Source organism: Neomonachus schauinslandi, chromosome 1 (assembly GCF_002201575.2).
Source record: "Neomonachus schauinslandi chromosome 1, ASM220157v2, whole genome shotgun sequence".
NCBI lineage: Eukaryota > Metazoa > Chordata > Mammalia > Carnivora > Phocidae > Neomonachus > Neomonachus schauinslandi.
The window spans coordinates 104,112,467-104,131,764 of NC_058403.1; the positions used below are offsets into that span (position 1 = coordinate 104,112,467).

At 41.2% G+C, this 19,298-nt stretch overlaps 1 protein-coding gene across 1 annotated transcript; it reads left to right on the forward strand.

The window, feature by feature from the left end:
* Positions 1-18,165: 18,165 nt before the first annotated feature.
* Positions 18,166-18,785, forward strand: LOC110591746 (2'-deoxynucleoside 5'-phosphate N-hydrolase 1-like). Its single transcript, XM_044915071.1, has one exon. It carries the CDS (start codon positions 18,166-18,168, stop codon positions 18,682-18,684), a length of 519 nt encoding a protein of 172 aa, XP_044771006.1. The 3' UTR covers positions 18,685-18,785.
* The last annotated feature ends 513 nt before the right edge of the window (positions 18,786-19,298 follow it).

Below are 19,298 nucleotides of genomic sequence, written 5' to 3' on the forward strand. Positions count from 1 at the left end.
CTCCTTATTGAAGAGACAAGCCCTCTTCTTAGGAAGTTATTATTCATGTGACACCATTTAAACTTTTCATCAGTCAGATAAATTCCTGACATCACCTAATGTTGATTCAGAAACCTAGTGACCTTGGTTCAGTTCACAGACACCTCAGTTTTATCATCCGTACAATTGGGGTTGCTATGAGGAATATGTGAGAGAGAAGAGCACATATAAAGGGACACCATTGGAGGTGTCCCCATTCCTTCTTCTCAACAGTACCCAGTGGGATTTGGAGCTGATTGCGTAGATTTGTGTAGCAGTCCTCATCCTTGTCATAGTTGCAACCAGCAGGGGGCAGTCGGAAGCGTGTCCCATCAGTGTTAAGGAGAGAAATGGGGCCACTTGGACCCGTACAGAGCTAAAACCAAATTTCATTTTTGTGCTGTTCTCAGGAGACAAATGAAGAAACATGCAGATTAAACAGTATTTGAAGAAATGGTAATCAGAGCACAAGTAAAAAGAATGATACTCAGTTACTCAATAAATCTATGGTGAGGACCTACTCTGTGCCAGCCTCTGAGGATAAAAATAAGACCTACCCTATGGAGTGGTGCGGGGATTAAAGGACAGTACTGACACACAGTACACACTGGAACTATTTGCAGTGATTAATCTGGGGAGAAGGTGTTTTTAGAGTAGCCAGGAGAGGAAAAGTGGGACGTTTATCACCTAGGATATTTGACTTTCTTTGCCAATCTCTCCCTCACCTAGAGGGACCAAAAGTTTATATTATACTTTCTGTTCACTTTTCAGCCACACAAACCAATTGAAATAAAAGGTAATAACATGGAATCTGACTGTGCCACAATCAAAATTTCTCAAAGGACTCATTGGGATGAGTAAGAGAAATGTTAGGTCTTATCAAAATATGCCTTATCTCACTGAAAATAACACAAAAATGTTCTATTGGTTTTTAAATGAGAAAATGTCAATTACAAATAGAAGTTTATTACAATAAATGATTACCAACCTCACATTTTTCTTCTGATTCTTTAACTTGTAATATATGAATTGTGAGAGCATGCTTATATCCACATTTATGTAAAGATCTGGAGCGGTAAATGAGGATGGACATCCATGAATATAAAATCCAAAGCCACCATCATCCAACATTATAATGTGATGTATGAAGATGACCAAGTCATTTACATGTTTAAATACATCAACATGATATTTTAAAGCTTACAAATCTTCCACTTTAATTTTTTTTTCCATTTGAATACTGTCACAGAGATGTTTACCTGTGGCCACTGACTCTATTTTTAATGATTACTCTCATTGTGGACTATCTGTCAGCATCTGTGGATCATTCTTCAACCTTAGTATGGAAAAGAATAAGATATCCCCGGATGGCAACATATCGTGTTCAGCTACCTTGAGGTAAGACAATATTAAAACTGGATGAAGACAAGAAATTAAAACTGGATGTAGATTTAAAAAAAAAAAAGAATATCTGAAAACAGACTGACCTCTGTTCCACTCTTTACCAGTTTCAACATGAAGACAGATGTTGGATAAAATATAGGATTTTCATGCAATAGTTAAGGCATGCCCGTACTAATCATTTAATCATTGTTTATTTGAAAACCACACTTACCTGGGTGTCCTGAATTTTTGTTTGCTAAATCTGGCAACCCTGCACATGAAGTCCCCCATGTACATATAACACAGAGCCCTCCTTCCCTCTTTGAAGATAAATCCTAGGCAGTTGGTTAGTCAGGGAGCAGCCTATGAAATTTGCCAGGTCCCCACCTGTCCAGCACATCAGGAAGTCTGGAGAAAGTGCTTCATCCCCTGTTCTAGTTCTGGATGCCATGCAGAGGTGGCTGCAAAGTGACAATTGACAAACACCCAGACAACAAAACTTAAATGAGCCAACTTAGTACCAATTAAAAACAAAACTGACAGTATAACAGCCATGAAACATTCATTTACTCCCTGGTCAAGGCTCCTGGACCGTTCTCTAACTTCTCTTCCTTTATGGCAAGGAGCAAATACATTTAAGAGCTAAAAGAAACCCAGTGGCAATCCTAAAAAATTAATCTGCCTCTTCTCTCTGCCTTTTCTTTGACCATTTATATGGAAATTCATATACACGTCTTAAGCACATGCTGTGCTTTCTTGGCCTCATAATGGGGGAATTCATGAAGGCAGGGGATTAGAGAGACTAGACATGTCCCTAAAACATAAATATGAGCACAGTTTCAAAATTTCTCTCGGTGGTTGGATTTTAATCTGACATCTTTTTTACAAAATAAAATCACTTTTAATCAAATTGCTCATGTGCACTAGTATAAGTAGGGAAATAAATGTGAAGATCTATTCGACTCTTGTGTAGAATAGTAAAAAAAAAAAAAAAAGCTTAGGTTCTGGGGTCCAAAAGACCTGAAGCCATGACTTGTCATCTGTGGGAAACCAGACATCTACTTAACGTCTCAGAACCTCAGTTTCTGTGTCTATACAGTGAGGTTAAATGATGATGATCATAAGCCAGTGGTAGAACTGGGCATCACCCTAAGTCTCCCGGCTCCCAGTGAATCTTCCAGTACGACAGAAACGAATGACCTAGCAGTGAACATTCCCAGCACACGGATCTGAGACCATACACCTCAATGCTGAGTCATGCCTCCACTGAGCGCTGGTGCATGGGATACCAACGTGATTTTCAAAATGCACTTCCTTCTGTTTTGTATTTCCAATGTATCTGAGAACTGACTCTGTTCTGTACTTTTCTACAATATTTTATAAACAGATGACCTACCTAGGTATGTGTAACATTTTACAGCTTCCCTAGAAGCAGCTCTCACTTATTAGAGATTTTTTCTGTAGTAGATATGGTTGGTGTTTGACTTGTAATTATAAATAAGATGGGCAACTTTGTTCTGCAGAGCTATCCTTCTCAGACTCTTCTTGAAAAGTACTCCCTTGGGGTGCCCAGGTGGCTCAGTTGGTTAAGCATCTACCTTCAGCTCAGGTCATGATCCCTGATCCCCTCAGGGTCCTGGGATGAAGCCCCGTGTCAGGCTCCCTGCTCAGCCAGGAGCCTGCTTCCCTCTCTGCCCCTCCCTCCTGTTCATGCTCATTCACCCTCTCTCTGTCTGAAATAAATGAATAAAATCTTAAAAAAAAAAGAAAAAAGAAAAGTACTCCCTTGTCCACTACAAGAGAATAGCATAATGTATCTGACCAAAGATGATTTAAATTTTGCTCTCATCAAAGAAGACATTTAAAAGGAATTCAACATAGAATAGTGAAGAGATAAAGTACATACACTTTATTGTCATTTTTTTTTTTTTTTTTTTTTTACTAAATATAAAAGGTTGGTACTTCTGAATCAAGAAAAAGGCAGTCAGGGGCGCCTGGGTGGCTCAGTCAGTTAAGTGTCTGCCTTCTTCTCAGGTCATGACCCCAGATCCCTGGGATCGAGCCCTGAGTTGGGTTCCCTGCTCAGCGGGGAGCCTGCTTTTCCCTCTCCCTCTGCTTCTCCCCTCCTCTTGTTCTCTCTCTCAAATAAATAAATAAAATCTTAAAAAAAAAAAAAGAAAAAATCAAAAAGGCAGCCTTTCAAAATGTTTTAGGATAATGTTTCTCTAGTACATTCAAAGTATACTATACAAATATAGAACGTTTGTTCAATAGCAAGCCTAATAGGAATATTTTGAATAAGAACACTTAAATATTTGAAAATATGCACAAATATGGACAAGAGTATTAACTTATAAACTTGAAATCCGAGATTCTTAACTCATCGTAGAGTAGCGAACAGAAAACAGACAATGGAAACCAGTCCTATAAATGTGCTCCAGTATTACCAGGAATTGGACACACATTCCAATAGGAGATGTCAAATCAACAATTTGACATTCATACAACCCTTCCTGTTCTCTGCTGAAGAGATGCTGGCAGCAAGCAAGTGTCCTAGAAATTCCAAAATTAAAGCATGGATAATTGATGGTTCTATCTTCTAGAAAATGCAATTTTAATTTCAGAATGAAGTCTTTGCCTCCACAGAACTTGCTGGGAAGGTAGAAAAGCGCTAGGAAAGAATGCTATGGGAGAACTCAGTGTGAGCACTTTACCTGCTCTGGGCCCAGGGAGTAAGACGGGGTGGGCGGGAGATGTATATGCAGGGTGATATGGTACTTAGAAAAGGCTCCACAGGTTCTGTGTCCAAAACACACAACTTTAACAAGTTGAGTGTAACTGCAGAAATATCTAAGCTTCTGTTATGGGCAAAACTCTGTGCTAAGCCCAGTGAGTGATACGGATACAAACTGTATACATAAATTGAATTATAAATTAAGTTTAATGAAGAATAGGCAATGGTCAAGCCTCTTAAAGAGACACAAATAAAATAATATGGGAGTGAGGAACAGAGATCACAGCTTAGAGTTCCAGAGAAGAGGGAACAATGCAGAGAATGAGAGCTCCATAAATCTGCATAGGGGTCACCTTGAGTCTGGTTGATTATTGATTCAAAGTAGGGCAAGGCTCTAGGAGGCCAGGCAAAGAATAACTACTGGAGCTCACACAGGAGTAAGACATTTGAGGTCTGCCTAGGCAGGGCAGAGAGACCTTGTTGAGTATCAGGAACATTCAGTAGAGATCCCAGAAGGCCATGCCTTGGAAGTAGGCGTACCTTGCCTTAGAGGATATCTAAAATTTAAAAGTTTGACCATACCAGGTTTCAGTGAGGTTGTGGAGTAACTGATTCTCATACATTGCTGATGGGAGTGTGAGATGTTTCAAGAACTTGAGAAAAGGTTTGGCTTTTTTTTTTTTTAATAAAATTAAATACACATTTACTTCATGACCCGGCAATTCCACTGGTAGGTATTTACCCAAGATTAATGAAAACATGACCACACAAAGAGCTGTACAAAAATGTTTATGGAGGCTTTTATTCATAATTTCCAAAATCTGGAAACAGCCCAAATGTCTATCAACGGATGACTGGATTAAAAATTTGTGACTTAGTTGAACAATGAAACCTACTCAGGATTTAAAAAGAATGAATTACTGATACACTAACAAAATGGCTGTGCTACGTAAACATTCATAAACATATCCACTTAAATTGAGTGCATTTTATTGCATGGATAGAAGTTTCTTTAATTGAGGTAAAATTCACATAATTAATTTTATATTAACTATTTTATTTTATTTTTTCCTTTTAAAATACTCATTTATTTTTTATTAAGTTTTTCAATTTTAATTCCAGTATAGTTAACATACAGTGTTATATTAGTTTCAGGTGTACAATAGAGTGAGTCAACAATTCTATACATCATTACTCAGTGCTTATCATGATAAGTGGACTCTTAATCCCCTTCACCTATTTCACCCATCCCCCCCTCCTCCTCCCATCTGATATGCCTTATATTATATATGAACTATTTTAAAGTGTAAAACGCAGTGGCTTCCAGCACATTCACAATGTTAGGCAACCACTACCTCTATCTAGTTCCAAAACATTTTCATCACCCCAGAAGAAATCCTCATGCCCATTAAATAGTTACTCCCCACTGCTCCCTCATCTTGGCCACTGACAACCACCAATTTGCTTTCTGTCTCTATGGATTTTCCTATTCTGGATATTTCATATCAGTGAAATCATACAATATGTGACCTTTTGTATTTGGCTTCTTTCCCTTAGCATATGTTCTCAAGGTTCATCCGCACATGTATCGTATTTCATTCCTTTTTATAGCTGATTAATATTCCATCGTAGGCATATACCACAATTTGTTTATCCATTCATCTGCTAATGGACATTTTGGTTGTTTCCACCTTTGGGCTGTTGTGAACAGTGTTACTATGAACATGTGTATGTATGTGTTTGAACACATGTTTTCAGTTATTTGGGGTTTATACCTAGAAGTGGAATTTCTGTGTTATGTGGTAATTCTACATTTATTTTTTTGAGGAAACGACAAGCTGTTTTCCAAAGCAACTTGGACCATTTTACATTGCCACCCCTAATGCGTGAAGGTTCCAATTTTTCCATAACCTCTCTAACACTTATTTTCCTTTTTTTTAAATTATAACCATCCTAGTAGGTGTGAAATGGTATCTCATTATGGTTTTTATTTGCAGTCCTCTAATGACTAATTGTGTCAAGTGTCTTTTCATATGCTTGTTTTCATATCTACATCTGCTTTGGAGAAATGTCTATGCAAGTCGTTTGCCCATTTTTTAATTGGACTGTTTGTCTTTTTGTTATTGAGTTGAAAGGATTCTTAATATTGTCTGGATACTAGACCCTTACTGAGTAGTATATGATTTGCAAATACTTTCTCCCATTCTATGAATTATCTTTTTACTTTTTTTACAGAGTCCTTTGATGCACAAATGTTTTTAATTTTGATGAAATCCAATTTATCTATTTTGGTTTTGTTGCTCATGTTGTTGATGTCATATCTACAAAGTCATTTCCAAATCCAAGGTCATAAAGGTTTAACTCTATGCTTTCTTGCAAGAGTTTTAACAGTTTTCATTCTTAAACACAGGTTATTGATCCATTTTGAGTTAATTTTTGTATATGTGTGAGGTGAGGGTCCAGCTTCACCTTTTGCATGTAGATATCTAGTTGTCCCAAAACCATTTGTTGAAAAGATTACTCTTTCCCTATTAAATGATCTTGGCACCCTTGTCAAAAATCAATTGCCCAAAATGTATGGGTTTATTTATGGCTTTTCAATTCTATTCCATTAATCTATATGTCTATCCTTATGCCAGCCAGTACAACACTCTTTTGATTACAGTGGCTTTGTCAGAAATTTTGAAATTAGGAAGTGTGAGTTCTCTAACTTTGTTCTTCTTTTTCAATATTGTCTTGGCCATTCAGGGCCCCTGGCAAGTCCATACGAATTTGAGGACCATCTTTTCCATTCCTGCAAAAAAGGCTATTGGAATTTCGATAAGGATTTCATTGACTGTGTACGTAGATTTCTTTGGGTAGTATGTCATCTTAACAATATTACGCCTTCCAGTCCAGGAAAATGGATGTTTTTCAATATATTTATTTAGGTCTTCTTTAAATTCTCTCAGCAGTGTTTCATAGTGTTCAATGTACAGGTCTTTCACCTCCTTGGTTAAATTTATTGCTAGTTATTTTAGTCTTTAGGTGCTTTGTAAATGCAATTGTTTTCTTAATTTCCTTTTTGGATAGTACATTGCTGGTATATAAGAAACACAACAGATTTTTGGTATTAATCCTGTCCCCTGCAACTTCGCTGAATTCATTTATTAGCTTTAATGGTTTGTTCTTGTTGTTGCTGTTACATTTTGTTTTGTTTTGTTTTTGGACCCTTTGGGATTATCCATATATAGTAATATGTCATCTATGCCTAGAGATAGTTTTACTTCTTCCTTTCCAGTTTGGATGTCTTTAATCCATTTGTTTCACCTGATTGCTCTGGCTAGAGCTTCCAGTACAATTACAAATACTAGTGGCGAAAGTGGGCACCACTGTGTCGTTCCTCATTTTAGGACGGAAGCTTATAGTCTTTCACCATTGAGTGAAATGTTAGCTGTGAATTGATGTTTGTTGTAGGTTTCTCATAAATGCCCTTTTTCCCATTGAGGAAGCTCTTTCAATTCCTAGTTTTCTGAGTATTTTCATTATGAAAGGGTGTTGGATCTTGTCAAACATGTTTTCTGGGTCAATTGAGATGATGTGCTTTTTCTTTCAGTCTATTAATGTGATGTGTTACATTGATTGATTTTCTCATGTTGACCCACTCTTGCATTCTTGACATAAATCCCACTTGGTCATGGTGTATAATCCTTTTAATGTGCTGATGGATTCAGTTTACTAGTGTTGTGTTGGTGGTTTTTCACCTTTATTCATAAGGGTTATCACCTGTAGTTTTCTTGTGGAGCCTTTATCTGATCTTGGTTTCAGAGTAAGTTGTACTGGCCTCACAGAATGAATTTGGAAGTCTTCCCTCCTCTTCAATTTCTTAGAAGAGTTTGAGTAGAATTGGTGTTAATTCTTCTTTAATTGTTTAGTAGAATTTATCATCAAAGTCATCTGGCCCTAGACTTTTCTTTGTTGGGAGGTTTGATTATTGAGTCAATCTCTTGTTATAGATCTGTTCAGATTTTAATTTTTCCTGAGTCAGTTTTGGGTATTTCTAGGAATTTGCCCATCTCATCCAGGCTATCTCATTTGTTGGCCTACAATTGTTCATAGTATTTTCTTTTAATCCATTTTATTTTCTGTAAGGTTGGTGGTAACAACCTACTTTCATTTCTGATTTTAGTTATTTGCATCTTTTTTTCTCAGTAAATCTAGCTAACGTTTTGTCAATTTTGTTGTTCTTTCCAAAGAACTAACTTTTGGTTCACTGACTCCCTCTGTTGTTTTTCTATTCTCTAATATAATATATATATATATTTTTAATGCTATGAAGGATATCGATGACAGAGAAATCAATTTTGATTAAGGACTCTTGGGAGGGTTTCTTTGAAGGGTTACAATAGAATTTGGCTTTAAATTCCTAAAAAGCAAACGGATTTCACAGATCTCTCCCAAATTGAGAAAAAGGCCTGGAAACAATTTTCCCCTTTTGAAGAACTGCTGGTTTAGGGAAGGTGATGTATTTGGCAAACCTTATGTGTTTATTTGATGTCTTATTTAGTGGCTTTTTGGGTAATGGTTAGCTTCTACATGCTAATACTAAGAAAAAAAATCATACAAGCAGCTTATCTTACTGTTCACTGCTTCTTCCCACTTCCTGATCCTCAACAGCATAGAACATAATTATTTTGAAATCTGAAACGATACAGAGGTCTATCTTATTTATTAAAGCTCTACATGCTTAGATCCTGAAGAATGTGTTTTGAAAATGAATGTGATCCAAAAAAAGCTTAAAGGTAAAGCCTACCTGTGTTTCAAAATCAATGAAATGAGGGTAGGAAAAACAATTCATGCATAAATATGTCGCAAACCTTCTCTTAGAATTTGGAGTTTGAAACCCCTTCTTTTTGGCCATTTCCAAATATGCCACTTCCTTTAACATATACATTAAAGTAAAGAAGAGTGTAGAGTAAGTAGGAAAAAAACATTTTTTTTTTAAACAATTTTTTAAAAAAGTGTTTACACCGGGGTACCTGGGTGGCTCAGTCGGTTAAGCAGCTGCCTTCCGCTCAGGTCACGATCCCGGAGTCCCAGGATCGAGCCCCGTGTTGGGCTCTCTCTGCTCAGCGGAGAGTCTGCTTCTCCGTCTCCCTCTGAACCTCCTCTCTTTCTCACTCCCTCTCTCTCAAAAAGAGAAAAAAAAGAGGTTTACATGTTTCATCATTGTATTTCTCATTAAATTTACTCTCCCACACACAAAATGCAAGAATAAGCCATTAATCACCTTAGAGATGCTACCAACTTTATTAGTATAAAAATTCAGACCCTATCTATAAAATTCCATAGGATTTCATTTGAAGCTAATCATCAACAGCTATGTTTTCTTTTGAGATCACATTTAGCTTTGAGATACGCACCCACACACCCTCCCCGGCTCTCCATTTTCCGCTTCTCAGTAATCTTCTATTGTAAAAACAAAACTGTTTGAAAATGGGAGTCTTCAGTGTAATCTTTGCGAACTATTCTAATTTGTCCTCTAAAAAAAGTACGAAAGGAGACTCATCCGGACAGATGCCACTTTTTTCTCATTCCCAGGTGCCTTGGTACGTGCCTCATGACCGCCACACAAGGTTCCGGGCTAGTGATTTCGGGTCTTGAAAGGGATATAAAGATATAAAGATACCACATGTGCCTGAGAGGAGTGTCGGCTGGCTTGTTGCTACAGGGCCTCTTCTAATGTCACACAAGTGGGATGGCTGCCTTGGGGCCCATGTTGGGTAGAAGGGGTGCTTGGGGACCAGGATCTGGGGCAAAATGTCCCTGACAACTGAGAAACAAGCACTGGTGGCCCCAGAAATCCCAGGCCATATCACTAAGGTCCAGCTCTCAGCCTCATCCTTCTTGAACCTCTTCTACCAGCTTCAATTCCTTATCCATCTCCTAAGATCTATTTTGAGGGCATGATACCAGAGACCTGTGGCCAAATGTAGGCTGGAGCAGGAGAATTGTTTGGGCTCTAGATGTAAAATTTGTTTAAGTTGATGCCAACGTTTAAAAACAGAAAGATTTCACATAAAAGTAGAGAATTTGAGCCTTTCTTAGAAATAAGAAAATTTGGCTACAGGAGCAGCTTTCTCCATGACAGTGGGCGGAGCTGAGCGGCGGCTTCACCTTCTAAGACAGGACAAGCACCCTATGCAGCTGTTGACATTTGAGTTTGCGACTCTGCCTTTACAGCTCCCCTCAACTTTTAAAGCATGCTGCCAGATTCTACGGCATGAATGCTGTATTACTTTCTGAATGGGAGGCATGGTTTTGTGTGTGTCTGAGTAAAACTGGTCCATTATGACTCTCTGGTCTCCTGTTCCTCGTGTTTACTCTCTTAAAAAAAAAATCTCTCTGCTACTTGTTTGAGGAGCATTTAGCATTTTTGAACTTTTCGCTCCTCAGTTCATTAAAGCCGTGTGTTAAATGGCTGCAGATACCTTTCCTGCTCTAATTTCTCTCTTTTGCCTCGAAGCTATAATACTACTACCTCTGAGACATTCATTGTTGGTGGAATGAGCAACATCAGCATCACCTGGGGGCTTGTTCGATATGCAGAATCTCAGGCTCCCACCCAGACCTACAGAATTGGAAGCTGCATCTTAACAAGATTTCCAGATGATCCCTGTGCACATTAAAGTGTGAGAAGCACTGCCCATAGCTCACATACTTGTCAATTGGGCACTTTATTATCTCTGTTCAGGATGTTTGTCGAGCACTTTTTATGTGCCAGGCTACTGTGAGAGATACTGATATTCTCTAATCTTCACAAAAGTAGGAATTATTAATGTATATATGCTCAAACTGAAGCTCAGAGAGTTTGAGTGTTTTTCGTAAGAAAGACAAGTCAAGAAGGGTTTGGGGGGTCTCTCCAACAGGACTTTATCCCCTCAATTCTATAGCTGAGGCTCTCGAATGGGTTTGGGAAGCAGGGCCTGATTACGGTAATCACTCCGAAGAACACCTTGAAATATCAGACATATAATTTGATCACATGAATGAGAAGTACCTCTACTAGCAGGATATAGGTCTAAATTATGTGTTTGCAATATAAAAATCACAAGCTAGAGCAAGGGGGGGGGGGGAAGCAAGCTGTCACACTCTGCAGTTAGTTGCTTCTGAATTTTGCCATTGATATTCATCTGCTCCCAGATCACTTACTTTGCCTTCTGCTCACACTCACAAGCCAACAAGCTGTAACAGCCACCAAAGCTTTAGAAAATGCATATGAAAAAATACTTAAAGATAAGACCATTTTGTTAAACTTTCCCTCTGTGATTTGGATGAAAACTGTGCCTATGGGCACCTGGGTGGCTCAGTCGTTAAGCGTCTGCCTTCGGCTCAGGTAATGATCCCAGGGTTCTGGGATCGAGTCCCACATCGGGCTCCTGGCTCAGCGGGGAGCCTGTTTCTCCCTCTCCCTCTGCCTCTCTCCCTGCTCATGCTCTCTCTATCTCTGTGTCTCAAATGAATAAATAAAATCTTAAAAAAAAAAAAAGAAAGAAAAGAAAACCGTGCCTAGCCCATTTAGGCAGTCAGGTATTGCCGGGTGTAGCTCCTCCTATTTGGAGGGAAGGAAGTTTGAGAAGTGCTGGTTGAGAAACTCTACTTAAGCAGTTTATGATGCAGAGAACCAGTCACACTGTCACTTTGGTCCTGGAAAGCCTTCCTCCCAAATAGATCCACACACAATCACCTGTTTTCTGCACACCCCCATCCCCTCAAAGTACCCACAGTCATCCATAGACCTTCAAGGCCTCTTCCAAGCCCCTGCTACGTGCCGCATTTTTTTCCAGCCCATCGTGGGGGGATGAAATCTGGGCAATGGCTGCCACCGCGTGGAGCCGGATTTAAGGGATTGTCCAGCCTTTTTTTTTTTTTTTTTTTTTCCCTCCTGGGCTAGCTCCCTGAACCCAGCCAGAAAACCCAGTAAGCGCTCTGCAGCCCCGCCGTAATCCCAGCCTGTCTGCGACCCCCGCCCAAGGCCATGGCTCCCTCGCTCCGCACCTGGACAGTGTGGCCGCTGGCTCCCTCGCGCCCACCGGGGCTGGGGGAAGCTGCTCCTAGGCCCACAGATCAAATGGCCCCCAGAAGGCTAGGGAGTACAGGGTGGTGCTACGCTCGGCCTTGACAGTGACCCCTGCAGGCGGCAGGACCACAACCCTGACGAACAGCCAGCCTCCCGGCCCTCCCTAGTGTAAGGTGCTGCGCGCTGGGGTGCACTCCAGGCTCACACTAAATATAGGCACATGCACTTCCACAGGGGCACACACACTCACGGCAGCGTGTACACTGAACTCACACACAGAAACGACACTAAAATGCACACAGCCACACGCACAAACTCAGTCACATGTACAGATGTGCACTCATACATTCTTTCACGCACATGGGGGCACACACGGGCACTTTCTTACACACACCCACACCTATGTCCACACACAAACACATGGCAAGCACACACATATGCTAGCATGTAACACACACTTGCGGGCCAGCACACTTTTTACTGCACATAGTAAAAAGCTAGGCCTTCCGTGGGGTAGGCTGATTTAATGCCTACCCACCCCCACCCCCCAAGATATCCAGGTTCCTGGAACCTGTGAATGTTACCTTTTATGGCAAAAGAGGATTTTGTGAGTGTGACTAAATTCAGGTTCTTGAGATGGGGAGATTATTCTGCATCATCAAGTGAGCCCTAAATGCAATCACATGTATTCTTATATGAGGGAAGCAGAGGGAGATTGAACGTTAGAAGAGGAGAAGGCAATGTGAGCAGGAGGCAAAGTTGGTGATGTGGTCATATCTAAGGAATTCTAGCGGCCACCAGAAGCTGACGAAGTGAGGAAGCAGCAGAGCCTGGGAAAGGTAGTGCTACCCGGCAGACACCTAGATTTCAGCCTGGTGAAACGGATTTCTGACTTCTGGCCTAAAGAACTGTGAAAGAATACATCTGTACTGTTTGAAGCCACCAAGTGGCTATTCATTACAAAAGTCACTGGAAAAGAGTACTCTTATTCATACCTCCCACCCGCAGTTCTGCATCCTGAAAACTTTGGAGTCGAAATCAGGATCATGCCATTTATAATAGTTCTTTCACTTTAGCCAAGTTATGGAACCTTTGGCAGTCTCAGTGTCCTCATCCTGAAAACCTGGACAGGAATGCCTACCGAAGGAGCGGGTTATTGTGAGGACTCATACATGCATGCATTCTTGCTTTCCTTCCCAATTAATCAGCCACTTCCTGCCTTGTGCTTGGCAGTGCTCTGGGGGCGGGGTTAAGTGAGACTGCTGAATGAAGGTACGGGGCATAACAAAGCTCTTGGAACCATGCCTGTCTGGCATACAGATGTTGCAGTCATCATCATCAGAGTCCAAATACCCAGCCTCACTTTAATGGGAGTTCACGCCAGCACCTCTGGAGAGAGAATCTAAAAGCAACAGTAAAGAAAAAAGCCCAAAGAGGCTTCTTACCCTCAGAACACAATAACTGTTCTCTCCACTCTCCTTAAGTCCCAGTCACTTTGCACCTTTCCCACCAGCAATGCTACACATGCTTCCGTTCAAGAATGAAACATCTGGCGAGCAGGGTCTGTGATTGACTATCAGTGGCTCTCTCTGCTGAATAAGCTTCATGTTCATCCCTTATCATAAGCCCAGCCTGTATCTGCACAGAGCTACATCTCTCCTGAGGGGGCTTGCTCTTCTCTCTGCAAATGGTTATTCCATGTGGGACTTGAGCAGTTCTCATAACTGAACTTGCGCTAGCCTGGCTTGTAAGTGGCAGAACAGTACTCAGGCAGAAACCTTCCAAATCCAGAATTTATGCTCCATTGAAACTACTCTAATGGCTCATTCTTAGCACACATGTCTTTTCTCCACACTGACATGTAAGCCCCCCCTTGGAAGGGACAGCCTTAGTCTAGTGCCGCACAGGGACACCATTGGATTTTTGAATGGGACAATTCTTCATGGTGGTCTGGCTGTCTTGGGCATTGTAGAACATCTAGCAAACTTGGACTTAGTCATTTAATTTGTGTGGTACCCCAGGATTTGTGGCAATCAAAACTGACCACACATTTCCAAACAGGAGTGGGGAGGTGAGGCCACGTGGGTGGAACAGTCCTCATTTAGTTCAAATTTTTCAATGAATTTGGCCTCCACATTTTCCCCATTACATTTAATAGCTCCTTATTTAACAGTAGGTATGCATAATTATAAACAAATATGCCAGAATATGCAGTAATTTTTAAAACAGAACATTTCCAAGGAGTACAATGTGCTCCACCATGATCATCTCAGGCAAGTTGCTAATTTCTCTATGCATCAGTTTCCTCTGCTCCCAAATGGACATGATAAGAACATCTCAAGGACACACAATTCTAGTCCCCCTTCCATAGTGTAGAATTGTTCTGGGGAGAGGCTTCCTGTGGTCCCTATTGTATCGAGGTGGGACTGTGAGGTTACTCAATAAAATATGAGAAGTGATGTGGTTATTCAATAAAATGGGAAGTGATGTGTGTTGTCAATGTGGTTTGGAAATAGGTGCACCTTTTGCACCTGTTTCCTCATTTGCCAGCTAGATGTCAGTGTCCAGAACATCCTAGGAAGTCATACCTTGGAAATGAAGGAGGAACAATGTGGAAAGAGCCTGGGCCCCCTGCATCTTTATTTAGAGGCGAACTACCTGCCAATCAGGAATACTCATACTGGACTTGAATGGACAAAGAAGATTCTATTGCGCTTGAGCCATAGTACATTTTGGGATTTGTTAGAGCAGGTAACATCACCTTAACTAATGCAAATATCCTGGTATGGGGGGTACCAGAATGATTAGCACCCCCTTGACCTTGAAAAGTTTGTGATAGATTAAATAATGTAAAGCACTGAGGAAAGCCCCTGGTACATAGTAAACATTCAATAAAAGCTAGCTGTAGTTATTATAATTATTATTGTTGTCTTCCTATATTATTTAGTGGGGCTGAAGGTACTAAAGTCTCCTCCACTGTTTGAGGGAAATTAAGTGTGTAGGATGCTTTTAGATGCAACAGAAAACTCCGCCTGAAAATGGCTTAGATGATCATAGCACATAATATCTCTTTTTGTAAATTCAGGGTCAGTGGTTTCAGGATTGACTGGACGATATTGTCACAGACCCTGTTGTCTGTCTTTTTTCCCTATCATCCTGGTGTGTGATGTTGTCTATCCTCATGGATGTCAGGTGGCTGCCATAGTTTTGGGGATCACATGCAGGCAGAGAAATGCCCAGTGAAGAAAAGGGGATTTCCTTTTAATTAGTGAAGACCTTTTTCCAGAAGACCCCAAACTCCTTCCCCAGGATTGGCTTACCTCCCCATGACAAAACTAGTCACTAATGAAACCATCATCATTGGTCACCTTCCCTGAGCATATGGGAGGGTAAGAATTCAAGATAAATCGAGACTCTATAACAGATGCTGTAGGTGCCCTCCTCTTGCCCTTACCACTTTAGAGCATGCTAGCTTGACTTCTAACTGCTAATGCCTACATTTTGCTAGCTGGGGGCTTTCTCTGGCTTCCAGAGCCTGCTTTACTCAAACTTTCAACAGGATGAAGTGCGAGAGGTTAACACTCCAGGAGCAGTCCTCAATTAATGGCTGATGGGGGCTGGGTGTGTAAATACCCAACTCCCCCTCACCTTTGAGGAAATAACTCTGAAGTACATGACTATCCCTGGTCCTGTGGGATTAAACTGTAGTCCCCCATGGTAGTAATCTTGCTAAATAACAAACTCTTTATTAGCCATTTTCCCTTCCTTGTCTTCCCCAATTCCATATCTATGTTTCCTGGAATAACCTCCCAAATAATACTTATACCAAAGTTATACTAAAGCCCTTGTCATAGGATTTACTTCCAGGGGAACTAAACTAGGACAGCATGAAAGAATAAGTAGGGGACATAGCAATCAACAAAGTCTACCACAGTTAACTTCTTCAAACAACACTTTCTTAATATCTCTTCCTTATTAAAAAAATCCCATTGACTTTTTTGGTTGAATGGAAAACTTTTCAAGGTCAAGGAGGTGCTAATCATCCTGGTACCTCCAGTACCCAGCACAGTGATATATAGTAAGTGCTCAAAAATGTTGTTTATGGAACTAAATTGGTTTACTAGGTTGAGGGTGACCAACTGCCCTGGCTTACCTGGGACTGAGGTGTTTCCTGAGATGCAGAACTTCCAGTGTGAAAAGTGAGGATGAGTTGGCCACCCTATCTAGGCCCTCTGTAACCCGTTTCCACCCTACTTTCCCCTCATGAGTTTATGGATAGGAACGATATATTTTCTGTTGAGACTGTAAGGTTTGGTATAGTGGTTTGATAAAGGCAGCTGGTTTCATCTGAATGAGAACATTCATTTTTCTGTCATCATAACCATTCTGCCACTTGTGGAATGGTCAGGGGTAGACAACAGGTAGAGCCACCTTCTGGGCCAGGACCAGTGCACGTGGACATCTCTAAGTGGCTGGCTGAGACTCGAAGGCTGGTATGAAACACAGGCCTGGGGCTCTGGCTGGGGTTCAGGAGGCTACATGTCCCTGCCCTCTGGGTCTACAGCAGGTGTAATCTCAGATTGGTGAAAATCTTGAAACTTAAAAGAATAGGATCCATACTTTATAGGCCCACATTTATTTACCTCTTTGCATTTCCTTTTTTTTTTTGTCTACATTTAATACTTTGTCAATTATTTCTGTGAGTTTCAGTTGATCTTGATGCATTAAAACAGAAAAGAAGTTTTGTCTACACTTGGGCTAGCATTTTGAATTAGTGGAGCATTTTCTGGCTGGAAGACAATGGTAACCTACATAAGGGAACTCCAAGGGGAAGGGGGAACACCATGGGAAAGGTCAGAATTTTTTCACTAACCACCTCCTCCCATCTTCCAGAGTTAAACCTTGATGGGGTATGCATTTTGTTTTAATCCGGGTAGCAATCTCTTATCCCCTACTGCTTACTAGCATGGACTGTGGAGCCAGGTTACATGAATTCTTAGCTCATAACATACCACAGACTGGGTGGCTTAAACAACAGAAATTTATTTCTCATTTTTCTAGAGGCTGGGAAGTCCAAGATCAAGTTTCCAATAGCATTCAGTTTCTGGTGAGGACTTACTTTCTCGCTTGCAGATGGCTACTTCTTGCTATGCCTTCACATAGCCTTTCTTCTGTGATGCAGCAGAGAGAGAGGGAGAGATGGGGGGGCAAAAAAAGAGGAAGAGGGGGTTCTCTTGTGTCTCTTCTTATCAGGGCACTAATTCCATCATAAAGACCCCATCCTCATGACCTCAACTAAACCTAATAATCTCCCAAAGGCTTCAGCTCCAACTACCATCACACTGGGTGTTAGGGCTTCAACATATGGATCGTGGGGTGGGAAGGTGGGCATAAACATTCAGTCCATAACAAATTCAATTCTGGTTCTGCCATTTATAAGCTAAGTGACCTTGGACAAGTTACTTAACTTTTCTCTATCTCAGTTTCCTCATCTATAAAATGGGGATTTTAAGAAAGGCCTCTTAAGATTATTGTGAGGATTAAATGATTTAATAGATGTAAAGTGTTTAGAAAAGTGTTAATTGTTATTAACCCAAAGGGACGCTTTATACTTCTAACACAAGACTATTTTACTCATCTTGCAAATATCCTTTATCATGTTTATCTCTGGGCCTTTGCTCATGCTCATCATGTCCCCTGGGATGGCGGGGAGGGGGGAATTGGAGGAAGGTGGTAAAAAGGTATAAGCTTCCAGTTAGAAGATAACTAAATACTAGGGATACAATGTACAGCATGGCGACTATAATTAACATGGCTGTATGATATATGGAAATGTGAAGAGTAAATCCTAAGAGTTCTCATGACAAGGGAAACAATACATTTTTTCTTTTTTTTTTTTGCTTTCCCTTTTTATGGTATCTACATGAGATGATGACAGCAACTAAACTTATTGCAGTAGGGCGGCGGCGGGATGGCGGCGGCGGCGGTGGCCGGAGCGCGGGAAAGCGGGGAGCCGGGCCAGCCGGGCCAGCCGGGCCAGCCGGGCCAGCCGGGCCGCCGGGCCCTGTACTTCTGCGGGAGCGTCCGCGGCGGGCGCGAGGACCGGGCGCTGTACGGGCGGATCGTGTCGCGGCTGCGGCGCTTCGGGGCGGTGCTCACGGAGCACGTGGCGGCCGCCGAGCTGGGCGCGCGCGGGGAAGAGGCTGCTGGGGGTGACAGGCTCATCCATGAGCGGGACCTGGCCTGGCTGCAGGAGGCAGATGTGGTGGTGGCAGAAGTGACCCAGCCATCGTTGGGTGTGGGCTATGAGCTGGGCCGGGCTGTGGCCCTCAATAAGCGGATCCTGTGCCTCTTCCGTCCGCAGTCTGGCCGAGTGCTTTCAGCCATGATCCGGGGAGCAGCAGACGGCTCGAGGTTCCAGGTGTTGGACTACGAGGAGGGCCAGGTGGAGGCCATGCTGGATCGATACTTTGAGGGTGACCCTTCCTAGCAGATGGCTGCCTCCCCTGACCCAACTGCTTGATTTAACCCCACTTTGTTAATTCTTCTAATCCCAGACTCTGCTCTAGTACCCTTCCTACCTCTTAGCCCCACTACCAGATTAAAAGGTATGTTTAAAATTCAAAAAAAAAAAAAAAAAAAAAAAAAAATAAACTTATTGCAGTAATCACTTCACAATATAAGTCAAACCATTATGCTGTACACCTTAAAATTAAACAGTTATGTATGTCAACTATATCTCAGTAAAACTGGGGAAAAAAGAATATTGAATCTTCTGATCCATGAAAAAAAATCCTCATCCAACTTCATGACAGATATTGAGCAAGTTATTTAATCACTATAAATCTTGGTTTTCTCATCAATGAAATGGGAATAACAAATTGCTTTAAAAAATTTACCTGCAATAGTATACCCATTTGGAAAACAAAGAATCACCACCACATGAACTTGATTTGTACAGTGTTCATCCATTATTGTACCTCAATAATCACTCTCAAGCACTGAAATACCCCAAGGTGGCACTGCTGCACCAAGAATTTAAAAATGGCAAGTTTCCAGGAGGTCAAAGGACTCCCAGTCACTCTAGATATCAGCTGTAATCAT

Coding starts and splice junctions, on each gene's coding strand:
- LOC110591746 (XM_044915071.1), top strand. CDS start 18,166: ATGGCGGCGGCGGCGGTGGCCGGAGCGCGGGAAAGCGGGGAGCCGGGC.